Genomic DNA, 18234 nt, shown 5'->3' on the forward strand with positions numbered 1-18234 from the left:
AAAAAGCCACACATTTTGCTAACTTGTCTTGCAGAAATACTAATATTTCATCTGCCACTTCTTTTTCACTCTACAAAATTCCTTGGCTTCTTTTCTGGTAAAGTGTCAACTTTGACAACTGCTGTTGTAGATATAATGCAATGTATATTCTGTTTATCATTGTCATAGCAGTGTTTGTACCAACACCACAAGCACTGTAGCAGGGTTTTGAGTTACTCCTCGACTACATAGTTCAACAATGGTCCATAGCTTCATGCTGTTCTCGTCATTGGATACTTCCACTCCCGCCCCATTGCCATTAGCTGCCCATAATGTGGTTGCCCAGTAGACAATACCTGGGGCACCAAATGCTGTAAACATAACTGAACTTCTGCAACATAGCACTCAAGAGGCTCCTTGTTAAAGCTTATGTACTACTTTTCACAATTTTCTTTTACAATTTTTCAGCGTAGTGTAAAATATTCACAAAGTCACCAGTGATTGGTACCTAGCTGAGAGCAAGGTATAATTTACAATGTCAACAAAATTAAATAACTTACCTTACTGAACGTGCATCTTTGCACGCTATATGTAGGAAAAATATGTCTCTCACTTCGAGGAGTTCAATGAGTCCAAGTGGAATGTTATAGGAGGTGTCTTTAAGCTGTAGATATATTCGGTAGTTGGAGAGAGCTAATACACCCTCAGTCGTCCGTCCAATATATTCAACTGATTCGCCACAGATGGGTTCGTACGGAACAGTCAGTTTCTCATCCTCAATTTCTGGAGAGGACTTGGGAAAAAGCTCACAAGCTCTGACGTGACAGAGAGACTGCAGGCTCGAGGGCTGCTCAGAGCCATCCATTGCCACCTGCTAAGGAGAGACAATGCATCATTAGATACACAAAGCAAACTGCCACACCAGTGAATAATCCGCTATTTTGACATTGCTAAATTAGTTATTCCACAAGGTACCCGTTTCCCTCAGAAAAGAACTGACTTTAGTTATGGACAGTAAAAAGTACTCGTGCTATCTAATGGCATAATCTTCAGGAGCAATGCAGCGAAGTTCAAAAAAGCATACTTCGCAGAAATATTCAGCAACAACATAGTGGTAAGTCTAATAAGGAAGTTTGCAGAAGTTTCTTTGGGGGCCTCTGGGTTCTTACACTCTCTTGCCAACTCCCTCGTGCAATTTACAGTTAACAAATTCACAACCACAATACTTGAATCAAAATAATTTCCACACAGGATGAGACATTTTTTTGGATTCTGAATGGTGTTTTACATTCTGGCGCAAAACTCCATAACATGTTGGAGGTAGACCTTAGGAAATACCAAATATTCAAATGTAAACTAGAAAGAGAACCTCATCATCCAATCCTTCCACAAGTTAACAGGATATTTGGACTTGGGGTTGTAAATTCTAATTACAACTCAGATTAAACAGGTTTTAACTTTCCTAGTACATAAGCACAGAGTCAGGAGGCTGTGCTGGATGGGTGGAGGGGAAAAGGAGACGAGAGAAGGAGTATTTAGTGCGGTAGTGGGAGCATTGATAAAATTCTCCTGCTCTGTAATTCCAAATTCCTGCATCCTGTCACCCAGATTGAAACTCTTGCCCTCCAGGAACTACAGCAGCATGCACACCACCATCTCAGAAAATTCTCCTAACTGCTTAGCTCCTGCACCTGCATTGGTCTGCCACTATCCCCCCCTCATTCTCTCGTAGCCGACAAACCTTCCCTCGCAGACCTACTACAATTACCACAACCTTGGAAACTCACTCTCACCACCATTCAGACTCCGGAAGCTAATCGGACCTAAACACTGTCATGAACCTTTCCTCCACAAGTCTCAGTCCCACAGAAGTGTTAGTTCTTTCTAAAGGCCTTAACTTTTGCCCCACTCCCAAATTCAATCATGTTGGACTTGTTAAAGATCATCTCTACTTGTCTCAGACCCTACAGTGGAAACACTTATTCTCCACCAACCCTACCAATCTGACTCGATCCAAAACTAATATTGAACCCTGCCAAACTCAGTTCACTCTTCTATTCAACCGTGATATATCCCAACTGCCTCCAAATCACCACCTGTTAACTATCCAGAATTTCCTAATTTCAAACCATGTCACACCATCATTCCCCAAATTTTTCAACATGGAAACCAGCCTTACAATCACAGAAAGAACTACAATCTACAACCTATAAACTGAGCAACCCTTATTATCCTGCCTGCCAACAAAGGTCCACCATTGTGGTTCATAGCTACAGGGGTCACCTGGTGGAGGAGCTCTGCCAGCTGTCAGATTTATCCACCTAAACAACCTTCCACAATGACCACATTCTAGAAATCCATCAGGATCTCAGAGTACCCCTCAAATCCTTAGGTCCATCCCAGAACCTCTCCCCTGAGCCTTTCCCTCTCTCCTCTCACGACTCCCCTCATTTCTTCCTTCCACATCCTACAAAAAGTCCACAAACCCAACCGCCCAGGACACCACACTCGCCCACATAGGGAATCGCTGCTCTCATGGATCATCACCTCCAGCCTACACCTTTAACCTACCCTCCTATATAAAGTCACCACAACCAGTTCCTCCACCAACTCTCCACAGTTTCTGCTCCTGTTTCTTTCCAATCTGGCACCCTGTTGGTCACTGTCAATGTCACCTCCCTCTACACATGGCCTTGCAACTACTGAACACTACCTTTCCCAATGCCCGACTGACTCCAAACCTATAACCTCCTCCCTCGCCACCATTACCAACAATATCCTCACCCACAATTATTTCTTCTTCACCACCACAAATAGATAGTACAACGATTGACATCCATATGGCACCATCCTATACCAACCTGTTCATAGGCGATTGAGAAGAATCCTTCCAATCACATACAATCCCAAAATACTCACCTGATTCAGATTCACTGATGCTATCCTTGTGACCTGTACCAAAGGTGAACTCTCAACCATTCATTTCATATGGTCCTCCTCGACCCAATCAGCCACCTTCCTAGATATTGATCTCTACCTCGAGAATGATTACATCAGTACCTCCAACCATATCAAACCTGCCAAGCACCAGCAATACCTCGACTACAGCAGCTGACACACACTCCATCCATACCAATAATCTCATTCCATACAGCCTAGTCACCCAAGGTTGTCTCATCTGCCAAGGGTCTCATTGAGGCCTTTAAGAGACCGAAATTACACTCTGAACCTTATCCAGGAACTGTCTCGTGCCTAGTCTATCCAGCCATCTACCGCCTCCCACATACTCAATGTCCGGCCACAAAGGAGCATTCCTCTTGTGACTCAGCAGCACCCAGGACTGGAGTGACGAATTCTCGTCATGCCCTGAAATGAGGAATATGCTCCCCAGAATCCTCCCCAAACATTCTACAGTGGCATTCAGCCACCAATGAGACCTATGCAATATCCTTGTCTGTGCCTGTTCCATGCCTGTTGCCATCCCCTGGCCTCATGGCTCTCTAGTTTCTGTAAGTTGTAAATTCATTCAGTCTGTAGTACAGGAGTCATTTGTTTTGTTTTGAAGACTACTGCCAATTCATTTAGTAAGCCAGTTAGTAAGGCCCCATCTCTCAGCTGATACACATCTACAGAGTAGAAAGTTACATGTTTATCTTTTCATGCCTTTTCTTCTCAGTTGTGTTGTTGTTGCGGTCTTCAGTCCTGAGACTGGTCTGATGCAGCTCTCCATGCTACTCTATCCTGTGCAAGCTTCTTCATCTCCCAGTACCTACTGCAACCTACATCCTTCTGAATCTGCTTAGTGTATTCATCTCTTGGTCTCCCCCTACGATTTTTACCCTCCACGCTGCCCTCCAATACTAAATTGGTACCGAGCGAGGTGGCGCAGTGGTTAGCACACTGGACTCGCATTCGGGAGGACGACGGTTCAATCCCGCCTCCGGCCATCCTGATTTAGGTTTTCCGTGATTTCCCTAAATCGTTTCAGGCAAATGCCAGGATGGTTCCTTTGAAAGGGCACGGCCGATTTCCTTCCCAACCCTTCCCTAACCTGAGCTTGCGCTCCGTCTCTAATGACCTCGTTGTCGACGGGACGTTAAACACTAACCACCACCACCACCACCACCACCACCACCACCACCACCACTAAATTGGTGATCCCTTGATGCCTCAGCACACGTCCTACCAACCGATCCCTTCTTCTGGTCAAGTTGTGCCACAAACTCCTCTTCTCCCCAATCCTATACAGTACCTCCTCATTAGTTATGTGATCTACCCATCTAATCTTCAGCATTCGTCTGTAGCACCACATTTCAAAAGCTTCTATTCTCTTCTTGTCCAAACTATTTACCGTCCATGTTACACTTCCATACATGGCTACACTCCATACAAATACTTCCAGAAATGACTTCCTGACACTTAAATCTATACTCGATGTTAACAAATTTCTCTTCTTCAGAAACGCTTTCCTTGCCATTGCCAGTCTACATTTTATATCCTCTCTACTTCGACCATCATCAGTTATTTTGCTCCCCAAATAGCAAAACTCCTTTACTACTTTAAGTGTCTCATTTCCTAATCTAATACCCTCAACATCACCCGACTTAATTCAACTACATTCCATTAACCTCGTTTTGCTTTTGTTGATGTTCATCTTATATCCTCCTTTCAAAACACCATCCATTCCGTTCAACTGCTCTTCCAAGTCCTTTGCTGTCTCTGACAGAATTACAATGTCATTCTTCTCAGTATATTTCTAAAACTTCGTTTGTGTTTCCATTCAAGAAAGGTAAGCTCGCATTTTGGAAGTATAGCTTAAGCAATCTGCAGTGTAGTGCAGTTTTCATTTCTTCTAAATAGCCAGCTACATAATTTACTGAGGCATCAGCATCCATTAGTGACAAATCAGGAGGGTAGCAAGCTGCATATCTAGGATTTGTTTACTTTTTCAGTTAGTCTTAGTTTACTTTTTTGATCTTTCTACAATGGGTAGGATGTGTGCATGCTGTGTGCCCACACAGGAAGAGCTGATCACAGTTCACTAACAGCTGAATGCGCTTTTGGCTATGGTAAGTCACCTTCAGGCTTCTGCCTCTGAGTGTAGCGGTGGCAGAGGGTCTGGTGCATCGCAGCGGACACCTCAGATGTCACTTGGTTAGCCCATGGGCTCTGCTACCGAGACACCTCCTAGTGTACCCAACGCTGTGGATCTCCCTCACAGCAGAGTGAATGTCAGGTGCTAACATGTTCGCATCACTCGAGGTGGAGGGGCAATGCGAAGACTGATCGCCTGGCCTTACCCCTTCGCTCTGTGAGTGGACAGGTGACTACTCCTTCAGCAGGGACTAAGCAGGCACGTAGAGGGAGGGGTTTACTAATTATCAGGAGCTCCAACATTTGGCGCGTTATGGAGCCCCTTAGGCTGATAGTGTTCACGGCTGGAAAGAAAGCCAATGTGCACTTGGTATGTTTGCTGGGGGTTTCATCCGAGATTTGGAGGCAGCCTAACCTGCGGCTATCATGCATGCAGGGTGCATTCATCTGCAAGCTGTCACTCACGTTGGCACCAACAATGCCTGTCGCGTGGGTTCTGAGGCCATCCACAGTTCGTAAAGGTGGCTGGCGGAAATAGTGAAGATTGCTGGCATCATTCGTGGAGTGCAAAAAGAGCTCACAATCTGCAGCATTGCTCCCATAATTGATTAGGATTCTTTGATTTGGAGCTGAGTGTAGGGTCTCAACCCAAAGGATTTGTTGATTCTGTGACAGCCTTGGCGGCTGCAGATTTCTGGACCCGAGTTATCTGTTGGAGATTTGCAGGACTCCCCTTGATAAGTCATGGGTCCACTACAAAAAGGAGGCAGCTACTTGGGTAGCAGAGTACTTGGGGAGTGCACATGAGGGTCTTTTAGGTTACGTGGTAGTTTTATGAACACACACCAGTTGATACACAGCAGCAGAAGTCACATTGCATTCTTAGTAATGACACTTAAGACTGTCAAAATTTTATCAATCAATTGTCAAAGTATTCACAATAAAGTTCCCAAACTAACTAACCTCCAGAAAAGTTCTCGTACTCAAATTATTCTCGGGATCAAGAACTGGCTGAAACCCAAAGTGGAAAGCTCCGAGATATTTATTCAACCATGGAATGTACATCAGAAACACAGATTAGAGGCCGTAGGAGTGGGAATGTTCATTACAGCTGACAAAAACACTGTCTCTATTGATGTCAAAGTTGAGTGTGACAATGAAGTTATACTGTCATGTATATCACGTCTAAGTGAAACCAAGTTAATTGTTGGATGTTTTTATTGGGCACACGATTCTGCTGTGACAGTTCTAGTCATTCACTGAACATTTATAGTCAGATGCATGTAAATACCCAGATCATGCATTGCTAGCTGAAGGCAACTTTAACCTATCAAGTATAGATTGAGATGTCCATGGATTCATTGCAGGGGGTACAGACAGACAATCATGCAAAGCACTTTTGAACATGTTTTCTGAAAACGTGTCTTGGGCAGCTAGTTTGGAAGCCCACATGCAACGGAAATATCTTAAGACCTTGTAGCTATAAACAAGCCAGACCTTATCGACAAGGTCAGTAAAGAAATGGGAATTAGTGCCATGATGTCATTATAGCAACTATGGTTACGAAAGTTAATAAATCAGTCAAGATGGGTAGGAGAGTATCTCTACTAGAAAGAGCAGATAAATAGTTTGTTAGCATCGCACTTAGACCGTGAACTGACATCACTTAGTTCCAGTAAGATGGATATAGAGGAATTATATGCAAACATTACAGGGATTGTAAATTGTGGTCTAGAGAGTTATATGCCTAGTAAGTGGATTAAGGATGTAAGAGAACACCTTTTAATAACAAGATTCGGAAACTGCTGAGGAGGCAAAGGCTGTTGCACTCTTGGTTCAAAACAGAATGCGCAAATGACGACAAACAAAGGTTACTAGAGATTCATGTATCTTTGAAAACATCTGTGTGTGAAGCATACAACTACTACCAACGTCATATCTTAGCAGAAGATCTGGCAGATAACCCAAGAAAATACTGGTCCTAAGTAAAATCATTAAGTGGGTCTAGGGCTTCCAATCCAATCACTTGTTGACCCATCTGGTATGGCAGTTGAAGGTAGCAAAACGAAAGCTGGAGCTTTAAATTTAATATTCAAGAAATCGTTCACACAGGAGAACCATATGAACTTGACAACATAGAAATAAGCATACCTGGCATAAAAAAACAACTCAAAGATTTGAAAACAAATAAATCACCAGGTCTGGATGGAATCCCAGTTTACAGAATCCTTGAACATATTCTCAGTTTGAATATAACAAGTTTTCTTGAGACTGAGAAGCTATGTCCATGAATCAGCATGGTTTTTCAGAGCACTGGTTATGTAAAACTCAGCTAGCCCTTTCCTCATATGATATACTGCAAACTATGGATGAAGGGCAACAGGCACATTCCATATATGGAAAGTGTTTGACACAGTGCCCCATTGTAGGCTGTTAAAAAGGTACAAGAATGTGGAATAGATTCACAGATATGTGAATGGCTCAGAGATTTCGTAAGTTATAGAAGGCAGTATCTTGTCCTTGATGGCAAATGTTCATCAGAGATAAGTACATCATCAGGAGTGCCCCAGGGAAGTGTGATAGGACCAAGAATATAAGATACGAGAAATTAGGGCTCATACAGAGGCCTATAGACAGTCGTTTTCATCTCGATCTATCTGCAAGTGGAACAGGAAAGGAAATGACTAGCAGTGTATAGGATATCCTCCGCTATGTGCCACAAGGTGTAGAAACCCCTGCAATAGATCTACAAAATATGACCCATATATCTTTCTCTGACACCTGCTCCAATCCTGTCGCATCCATCTCCTATCCCATTACAGACAGGGTCACCCGTGAAAACAGCCACATGATCTACAAATTAAATGCAACCACTGTACAGCTTTCTATGTAGGCACGAAAACAAGTTGCCTGTTCGCATTAATGGCAACTGCCAAACAGTGGCCAAGAGACTGATGGACCCCCCCTCCTCCCCAGTTGCCGCACATGCTGCCAAACAAAATGTGTTTCACTTCCAAGACTGTTTCACAGGCCCTGCTATCTCGGACCCTTTCAACAAACATCAGCTTTACTGAACTGTGGAGGAGGGAACTCTCCCTGCAATAAATCCCACGTTTCCATAACCACCCCCTTGGCTTCAAGTTTCACTAGTCTGTTTCCACCTATCTATGTCCTTCCCGGCTCCCACCCAAGCACTGCACACACCTTCTATCCCACCAGTGCACCTACTCGTCTTTTCCCCTCCTCAGCATAGCCTCCCAATTCTGCACCTAGTGACCCATCCTGTCTCCACTACATCCCTGCACATTCCCACAGGCATCAAGCATCTTTCCCCCATCCTACCCTGCTATCCCTTCCACTCCTGCCCCATGCTGCCTCTTTACCCCCACCACAAACATCAGGAGATTGCTGCTCATATCACATGCATTGATCCCTATGCCCTGAGACAGGGCCGTGTGTGTGTGTGTGTGTGTGTGTGTGTGTGTGTGTGTGTGTGTGTGTGTGCGTGCGCTTTCTATTTTGAAATAATGACTTTTTTGTTTGAAAGCTTAAATGCTTAACAGTCTTTTCACTGTGCCTGTCTGCAACTCAGCACCTCCTCTATATGGTGAGTAGCAATCTGTCCTTTTCATGTGTTGTTATTCCACCCTGGTCTTTCCATTTTTTAATTTTTTAATATTTATTAATAATGTTTAGTAACAGAGACGTAGATGCAAGTAGTGTCAATTACAGACAAGTTGTCTGTAATTACAGAGAATCTACTTGTAACTGACACTTCACGCATTTACCTCTCCACGACCCAACATTATTTATAAATATATTTTTGAAACTGTGTTTTTAATGTAACACATGTACCTACACAGTTCTTGCAGTTAACAAACATTCGTACTTGATAGTGGTCTGATTGAAACAGGTCACACAGTAAAGAATGAATTGAACAGCAGCTTAACGTGCTACATGACGTCACTTATACAATTCATAAAGGGTGCAGAATGCAGTCAACAAAAGATATTTAGACATTACTGTATTTTCATTAAACACATATGATAAACTATTTTAAGTGCTTCAGTTCTCTCTTCACTGTAAAATTTGTTTGTGAAGTATGCTTGTATAAAGGCACTTACCTACAGGGTGAACCTGAATCCAAAATTTTGGAGCTTGTTTTGGGATATTTTCTGAACACTTTGGAACAAAGGACCTGTTGTCTCAAGTGGATCATTAGACAATAGTAACATAATTATGACGATTTGGTTTGTTCCCCGAATTACCTTTGCTTTTGTGAAAATACATTCACAACACTGAAAAAGCATGTCATGTGCAATCATCAAAAGGTAGCATACAAAAAACAAAGTAATGCAACAATCCTCAGACGCCAAAGAAGTACGATGTGGTTGCCATTGCTGCTACTTATTTTTCCAGTTCAGAATGTATAAGAAATATAGTCCATTCTGAAATCGACACTGTCTGTGACACAGTGCCACTTGGAAAGTAAGTCCACACATCACAGCATTGGGGGCAAACCCAAGCAGCCTCTAATTACATTCCATCTGACAACAGAGAAGTGTATAAAAGGAACAAATCATTCACACTCGAGTCTATTTGTTTTTGTAGCTACGAAGTAAAGTTGCGTGGTGCGTTGATTTGCATTGAGTAGTGCACTTTAATGGAATTTTGTCATACCTAAACAGAAATCATCAAAAATTGGTCCTTACTGGTAGTAAATTGGGGAATACTAATTTCACAACTGATAGCCACATAATATTTTATGAAGGCTGTCAAAAACAAGTAAGCAAACACTTTTATCTGCCTGTCTTCTTGCTAGTCTTCTTTCCTTGGATTTTCAAATTGAAATTTAAACATGCATAAGCAATTCAACTGAAGCTGACATACTACGTGATCACATTCTTATTTTTTGGATACTGCCACCTGCTCGGTGTTTCTTGTTTTAATTTTAGGTAAACCACGATCAAAAGCCACATTTCCTTCAACACAAAGACTCTGCAGCTCACATTACAAGAATCACTAGGAAGAGGAACAAACAACATATTCAACCATTAATTTCCTCTAAGCAGGTAGTGTATGAGACAGCTTTAATTTATAATTATATGAGACCTCAGTGTCAGCTAATGTGCTGTGAATAATGCTAAAGAACCCCACTTCTAAGGGTTTCCTGGAGAGTATCAGCGGCCACAGTGCGCCAGATGATTAGACACTGCCAAAAATTATTTGAAATAGGTATATGAAACGATTATTGCTGATACTAAAACAGATTTGGTGACAACTAAATCTGGCTTTCAGTTGACAAGACCACTGTCAGTTGTGGCAGATTTACAGCTAATGTCATGTTGGAGAAATTAGATTTCATGGCACCAGGAAACCCCATCTATTCCCGAGTACAGGATTGGAGGAGACGAATCACAGTACTGTGGCCCACACTGCCAGGGGTTCCCTACACTCCGATTGCCAGGAGAAGAAAGGGATAAGAAGTTTTTGTTATTGGTGACACACTGTGCTGCCCATATGTTAAAAGCAGGGAGAAACACTGATAGAATTATATATCAATTTGGTAATTGCACCTGCCACGATGATGATTACAGTTTGTGGTGCACTTAACGTCGAGGTCGTCAGAGCCTGTACAAGTATCCGATCTTTTCAGTTCCAATCTCGCCATTTCCCGAATGGTGACGAGATGATGAGGACAACACAAATACCCAATACCTGGTCGGAGAAAATCCCTGACCTGGAATCGAACCTGGGACCCTGTGATCCAGAGGTAGCAACACTAGCCACTAGACTACTGCACCTGCCATGCTGATGGTCTACATCATATAGCATCTGGCTCTTGGCAGCTTTATATTATACCAAACACTACCAAAAAGTCGAAGAGTTAGTAGATACAATCAGCTCTAGTGACTGAACTTTTTCAATTAAAGCCACGACAGCCCTCAAGAAATAATGAGAATGTTGCACCCTTGGCATTTTTAAAAGCTCACTTTCAGCATCTACCTGGTGCAATTCAACACACAGAGTCCACATCTCTACCAATGAAAGATGCTACAGACATGATCTCTGAAGTGCAGACGTATCTGATGGAAATACCTGGCTCAAAGGATACAGCACATCACTAAATTGAGGAATATTCTTTCAAGGAATCTCGGGTAGGAAGAAAGTGTCCGTCAGGAGCAGAAATTGAAAGCGGACTGCAATGCGTCAATGAAGTACGCACCGCTGATCTCTTCTGCTGTAGAGAGATCTTTCTTGGCCTACAAAAATGAATTGAGCCAGAACAGAAAGAGTTTTTCTATACAATGCTTACAAATTTGGTTAATTGTGTACTGCAATACCAAAAGCACCATAAAATGCCTTGTTAGTTGTAGCATGGATTATGGTTATACACAGGTATACATCTCAAGTGTGTGGTTTTTATGTATCATGCAAAAAGAATTTTTCAGTAAAAGACTTTTCATAAAATATCAACAAAAGAAAATAATTGTAGCACATGGGTAAATATCTCCATCGTTTATGCATTTTTTCAAGTGCTGATAGAAGAAACAGTTAACTGTTTATTTTGCATGGAGGACTAGTATAAATGTGTCAAAATTTAAAAAAAGGTTAAAATTCATTTTACAGTGTATTACCCAATGTTGTCGATACAGTCATACTGCACAGAATAGCAAATTTACAGACACACAACTTCCTGAATTACACAAAACATAGTTTTCAAACAATCAGACCTAACAGGATAGCAGTGGAACTTGTCACGTATATTATGTAAATGCAAAAATCTTTGTACTTTCTTGTAATTTCTTAGTGTTTTTGTTCAATACGATTACAATGCATTGCTAGGAGATTGTTTACTACCCTTCATCTAATATCTGTTATCTCGAGCTTAGTACTTTAAATTCCCATTTCATATAGTGTGGCAAATAAGAAAGGAAATATACACTTCTGATGTATTGCTGTTTTTTTAAATCTGTTATGGGAAGAAAGATGGTTGAGATTGACATAAACCTGTGTATTAACTATGAAGAGAGGAACACTACAAAATGCCTGACAAGAATTGACTACTGCTGAAAGGCCATATTAATGAGTACAACTCATTATATTCAGCACAAATGTATAAATTTTGGTAGGGGCTTCCCGAAAATCTGAATCTATGATAACCAATATCTGGCAAGCTGAGAATAAAAACAGATTATGAATTGTGAACAGTTAACCATTGTACAGTATCTGCATTCTACAGACAAGATTTAACAATCCAGTGTGTGTACTAGGCATCCCATAAAAATGAAAGGGGGAAATTTGTGCGCTGTCCTAGCCCAGATCTATGAAGATGATAAAACTAGTGGCTTTAAAAAGGGATTAAAAAAAGAAAAAACAAGCAGAATGCTTTGGCAAAGGCAACATCCCTTAAAAAATTTATGAGCATTCGAAGTTGTGGTATTATAAAGACACAGTGCGCTACAAAATGCTTCCATAATTAAATTACTTCAGTAACTATTGTGCTGTTGCAAGTGATAAAAAAATTGTTGATTAAATACCAAACTATGAGATATCTTTAGACATGGCACCCATAAACTATTATAGCGTTGGGGGAGGATCAGAGATAATTCGTGATAATACATTATGATTATTCAAGCAACTCACATGAAAACTTTTGCAGTGTTCAAAAAAGCAGTATATAATTTTCCACTAATCCAAAATGAAAAAGTTATGGCACAAGGGTGAAAGCATCTAATTGTATAACAACCATTTACTAAGAACAGAACATTTTGCAATGATCCCGAGCCCACAGTTGCTATGAAATTTCTGAATGACTCCACGATGCCTGCGACTGTTAATTTTTGTTTTATTTTTGTATGGTTGGAAATGGATTAGGGCTGAAAACTTGTAATAGTATGGAAATAAAACAAAAAGTAATAATTGAAAGCATTGTGTAGTAATTATACAATGAGTATTTAAGTTACTGCCAAATGGTTATGAGGTGTCATTGTATGTAGTCTGGTATGCTGTTACACTTCTAACAACAACTGACATGCTAAGACACTTGACTCCATGTCTGCAACTGTAAAGCCTGGCCAAACCCTTACATTTTTAGCATTAATGGAAATTTTAATCCCTCTTAAATAAGGGTTACACTTATAGCACCAGATGATTGCTGGTATCCAACTTGTTACACAAGTATTGCAATATACACATGTGTATTGTGTAACAGATTTTCATGCAGTATAAAGAGCATTAAAATACTGGCAGATGTCAACTATAGAAATACGTTACATCATCACGAACACTCAAACCATTGTTGCAGGTTAAGAGAGAACTTAGAAGTTGGTAAATAAGGGATAAATATTGGGTGATAAAATTCAAAGAATTTCCTAAATCCTTTTTTAAAATATTTTCTCTACTAATGACATATGAAAATAGAACCACATGATTACTTTAGGGAAAACTGTGGTTATTCCTGTATTTTTACTCAGTAACTTACTTTTTTCCCTAACTGTATACTTGTAATATTGTGTAAAATTTAACTGCACGCTGCTTTTAATATTCTATTCTTAACCTATTTACCAACATTAATTTTAAAAATAATAATTGTTGTTACTGAAGTAACTCTCCCTCAAGTGTGATCGTATTGAAAGGAGCTGAAAGGATAAACAAATGACCAAATAACTGTTCTCTGGTTTTGGTACTAGGGATTCTTGCCAGCCCTGTCTTGGATACCACACAACCACCCCTTTTGGCTCAAAGAATTCATTACAAAAATAACCATTTAAGTGATCTCTTTAAAAACCAATGTCTGCACAAGAGTTTCATAATGTACAGCATTTTCACTTAGACACCTGAATGTAATACAGGCAATGCACAATCACTGCACTCTAATGCCCCTCCATGAGCAACTACTGACACTGTTACGGTTCGTGGTAGAACAGCAGTCTGAAGAAAAACATACAGAAAGCCCAGGATGGAATAACAATAATATGAACGGGCAGATAGCTACTCACCACATGAGAAGGCATTGAACCACAGACAAGCTCAATGATTTATTGTTACTACCACTACTACTACTATCATCAATATGTATTCCCAAAAATCAAATGTTCTATGATTTTATTCTCTTATCTTCAAATTTCATTATTATTATTATTATTATTATTATTATTAATAATACAAAGAGACACAATCGGTTTCTGGAGCATTTTGTAATTTCTCCTTACTGTACATTACTCCAAGCATTTAGCACCCAGCTCATGTACACCCCTAATATGAACTTTAGTGTAAAGGTTGACCAAACATGACCCTTAGCTTTCCAAATTTCTTCCATTACTAACTAACTCTCTTCAAATAGCTCTTTCCAGTCCAAGGAATCATCTGGACAGTATCCGTTGTTATATTTAAGTATATCTCCACTTGAGACAGCAGGCTATACCTGCCTTTTTCCTGAACATCTCTATTTCTTGTTAAATTTATTTCTTGAAAATAATATATCTTTCACCAAGTAGCGCAATTCACAGATTCAATACTATGATTAAGAACAAGATGCATAAAGACTTAAGGGTAATTATTTTGGTCCAGACAACGTACATTAGTCATGAAGACATGTCAATAAATTGTTAGAACCATGAAAGTTATGCTGAAGTTAAAACACAGTTTAAGAGGAATCTGAAGGGCTTACTAGTTAGCAAGTCTACTGCACTGATAAGGCGTTTTTTAAGCAAAAACAACTGGTGGATCATGAATAACATCAAGTAAGGTGAATGCAATATAATATTCAACTACTGCATGCCTTAAGTGAAATGATATCAGTATTTATAAATACTGTATTTTTCACATCTGATAATGCTTGCTTATGATAGCTTTGGTATTGTTTTGTGTTCTTAATACATATGACAATGAAGGGTGTCATTTTGATAATGAAAAGGATTTTTAATATTTACTTGCCCCATATTCTTTAGCACAACTTAGCTTAGCATCTGTGAAACGGTCATTACGTCTAAATGCCGTAATTATTGTGGAAAATACATACTGCATATGTTTTTCTGACATTGCACAAGCAGAAAGCTCTCCTTACTTGGGCCTATGGAACTAAAATATCCCCGGGTTCGATTCCCAGCGGGGTCAGGGATTTTCTCTGCCTCGTGATGACTGGGTGTTCTGTGATGTCCTTAGGTTAGTTAGGTTTAAGTAGTTCTAAGTTCTAGGGGACTGATGACCATAGATGTTAAGTCCCATAGTGCTCAGAGCCATTTTTGAACTAAAACATCTAATAACTTCTTGGTTTGGGGAATTTATATTTTTTGCCAATACTCTTTAACAATATAAACTTAATCAAGAACACATATAGTAAACTATAATGACAATATGCTGTTTCAAAAGCTATATTTCTGATCAAATTCCAATTAAAGCCACTCAATATTCCGCCATATGCATAGGCCTACTCAGTAAATGAAACAATATGTACGGATTTACATGTTTTGAAACAAGTATTTCGTTGATCAAAACTACGTCAAACGTGATGAGTCTTCCACATCAAAGACACTATAAACTTCACAAAATTTATTTGTTTACCGCAGTTACATTGCTTCATATACACTATTGGCACACTCCATTATGCATGTTGACTAACAATTACTGCATCGTGCAGGGCTAGTTACCTGCAACCAAGTACTCCTGATGCGTACTAGAACGAAATAAGATTTCGTATCTTATACAGATAAAAATGTTAATCTGATAGTTGTTTTACCGGTGATGCGAACTTTCCTCCTGTTTTGCTATTATCATACACGCCAGACGTCCTATGAGTCCAACGATTACAACTATCAGATAACGTATACAGATAATTATCTAAAAAGGAGTACCTGCTGTCCACTAATCACCTTCATCCTTTTAATTCAAAACATGCTTCAAACTGGATATAATACGGCATCAAACATAATCCACTATGAACACAAACTCAAGTCCAGATGTATGGCTGTAGTTCAAAACCATAAGGCCTATACAGTGCTTCTAAAAATACGTATCAAACACAATATGTTCATACATACGAAACTCACTCTCTGCGTAAATGTACTTCTCCCCAAGAAACTGTCCGGCAATTTTAGTGTATTTATGCTGTCAATTATCTATGATCGACCAAAAACGTTCACCCACGAATACCCATGCTATTTATCCAGCAACGCCGGCAACGTCTATCAAGTGCTTCACTCCGAGAGCTAGCATACGCAACATTGCGAATTGGGAAAAAACCTACTTTGATAGAAAGATAAATAAAACAATGCAACCAATGTTATTGACAGGACCTGGCAGACACGCCTACTCGATTATAGTCCCACTAACATTGAAATGTCATCTACAAATACTTTTGTAATATAAGGCCACACTTGTTTTCTCTGAGCATTACCGCAGCAACGCGGAAGGACATTTAATCATAGGCTACAAACTTTTTTAAAAAACTTCACATTCACTAGGTAACAAGTAATGTCCTACATTTCCGAAACGTCAAATCACTTCGCAGAGCCACTCAGAAAGTACTTACTCGTAGCGAATGTTGAGCTTGTAAACTCCTATCCGCTTGATACAATCTCCAGGTGCCTTTAAATGCGTATATATAACAAAATAATTCAAACAGTAATCACATTTCATGAAAATTTACAGCTGATTTTACAATGAAGTTGTTATAATGGCGGACCATCGTGACGTCAGCTGATTATGGTGGTTTCGATATTTTCAATCGTTGTATATCGATATAAGCTTTTGTGATTTTTCAGAAACGAACGGTGTCTGCAATGAAGTAGCATATTCTAACTCGAATTTCATCTGTCTGATTTTGATTAATAAATAGCCAACTTTTTTATGTAAGCTATTTTCGGCGGAAAAAGAATTTCTTTCAGTACTTTAACCTGTTACATTACCCAGTTCTAAGCCAAGAAGGGAAAGCAGAAAGGTGGGAGTATATATGTCCTTGAGGACAATATTATGGAAATGGAAGAGGATGTAGATGAACATGAAATGGGAGATATGATACTGCGGGAAGAGTTTGACAGAGCACTAAAAGACCTGAGTCGAAACAAGGCCCCGGGAGTAGACAACATTCCATTAGAACTACTGACGGCCTTGGGAGAGCCAGCCCTGACAAAACTCTACCATCTGGTGAGCAAGATGTATGAGACAGGCGAAATACCCTCAAACTACAAGAGGAATATAATAATTCCAATCTCAAAGAAAGCAGGTGTTGACGGATGTGAAAGTCACCGACCTATCAGTTTAATAAGCCACGGCTGCAAAATACTAACACGAATTCTTTACAGACGAATGGAAAAAAGTGGTAGACCTATGTTTCTAGCATTTGTAGACTTAGAGAAAGCTTTTGACAATGTTGACTGGAATACACTCTTTCAAATTCTGAAAGTGGCAGGGGTAAAATATAGGAATCGAAAGGCTATTTACAGTTTGTACAGAAAACAGATGGCAGTTATAAGAGTCGAGGGGCATGAAAGGGAAGCAGTGGTTGGGAAGGGAGTGAGACAGGGTTGTACCCTATCCCCGATGTTATTCAGTCTCCATATTGAGCAAGCAATAAAGGAAACAAAAGAAAAATTCGGAGTAGTAATTAAAATCCATGGAGAAGAAATTAAAACTTTGAGGTTCGCCGATGAGATTGTAATTCTGTCAGAGACAGCAAAGGACCTGGAAGATCAGTTGAAGGGAATGGACAGTGTATTGAAAGGAGGGTATAAGATGAAACGAGGTTAATGGAATGTAGTCGAATTAAGTCGGGTGATGCTGAGGGAATTAGATTAGGAAATGAGACGACACTTAAAGTAGTAAAGGAGTTTTGCTATTTGGGGAGCAAAATAACTGATGATGGACGAACTAGAGAGGATATGAAATGTAGACTGGCAATGGCAAGGAATGCGTTTCTGAAGAAGAGAAATTTGTTAACGTCGAGTATAGATTTAAGTGTCAGGAAGTCGTTTGTGAAAGTATTTGTATGGAGTGTAGCCATGTATGGAAGTGAAACATGGACGATAAATAGTTTGGACAAGAAGAGAATAGAAGCTTTTGAAATGTGGTGCTACAGAAGGATGCTGAAGATTAGATGGGTAGATCACATAACTAATGAGGAGGTATTGAATAGGATTGGGGAGAAGAGGAGTTTGTGGC

The 18234-nt window shown here is 40.0% G+C and overlaps 1 protein-coding gene across 1 annotated transcript in view; it reads right to left on the minus strand.

Annotated features, from left to right (window-relative positions):
• The window catches only part of LOC126418640 (myotubularin-related protein 3), a 170051-nt gene extending 153296 nt beyond the window's left edge, over nucleotides 1–16755 (minus strand). Inside the window, 2 exon segments of the mRNA XM_050085499.1 lie at nucleotides 540–850; nucleotides 16607–16755. Coding sequence (XP_049941456.1) covers nucleotides 540–844 — 305 coding nt within the window. The 5' untranslated portion in view covers nucleotides 845–850; nucleotides 16607–16755.
• Nucleotides 16756–18234: the final 1479 nt, after the last annotated feature.

The sequence above is a fragment of the Schistocerca serialis genome, chromosome 9, assembly GCF_023864345.2.
Source record: "Schistocerca serialis cubense isolate TAMUIC-IGC-003099 chromosome 9, iqSchSeri2.2, whole genome shotgun sequence".
NCBI classification, from domain to species: domain Eukaryota; kingdom Metazoa; phylum Arthropoda; class Insecta; order Orthoptera; family Acrididae; genus Schistocerca; species Schistocerca serialis.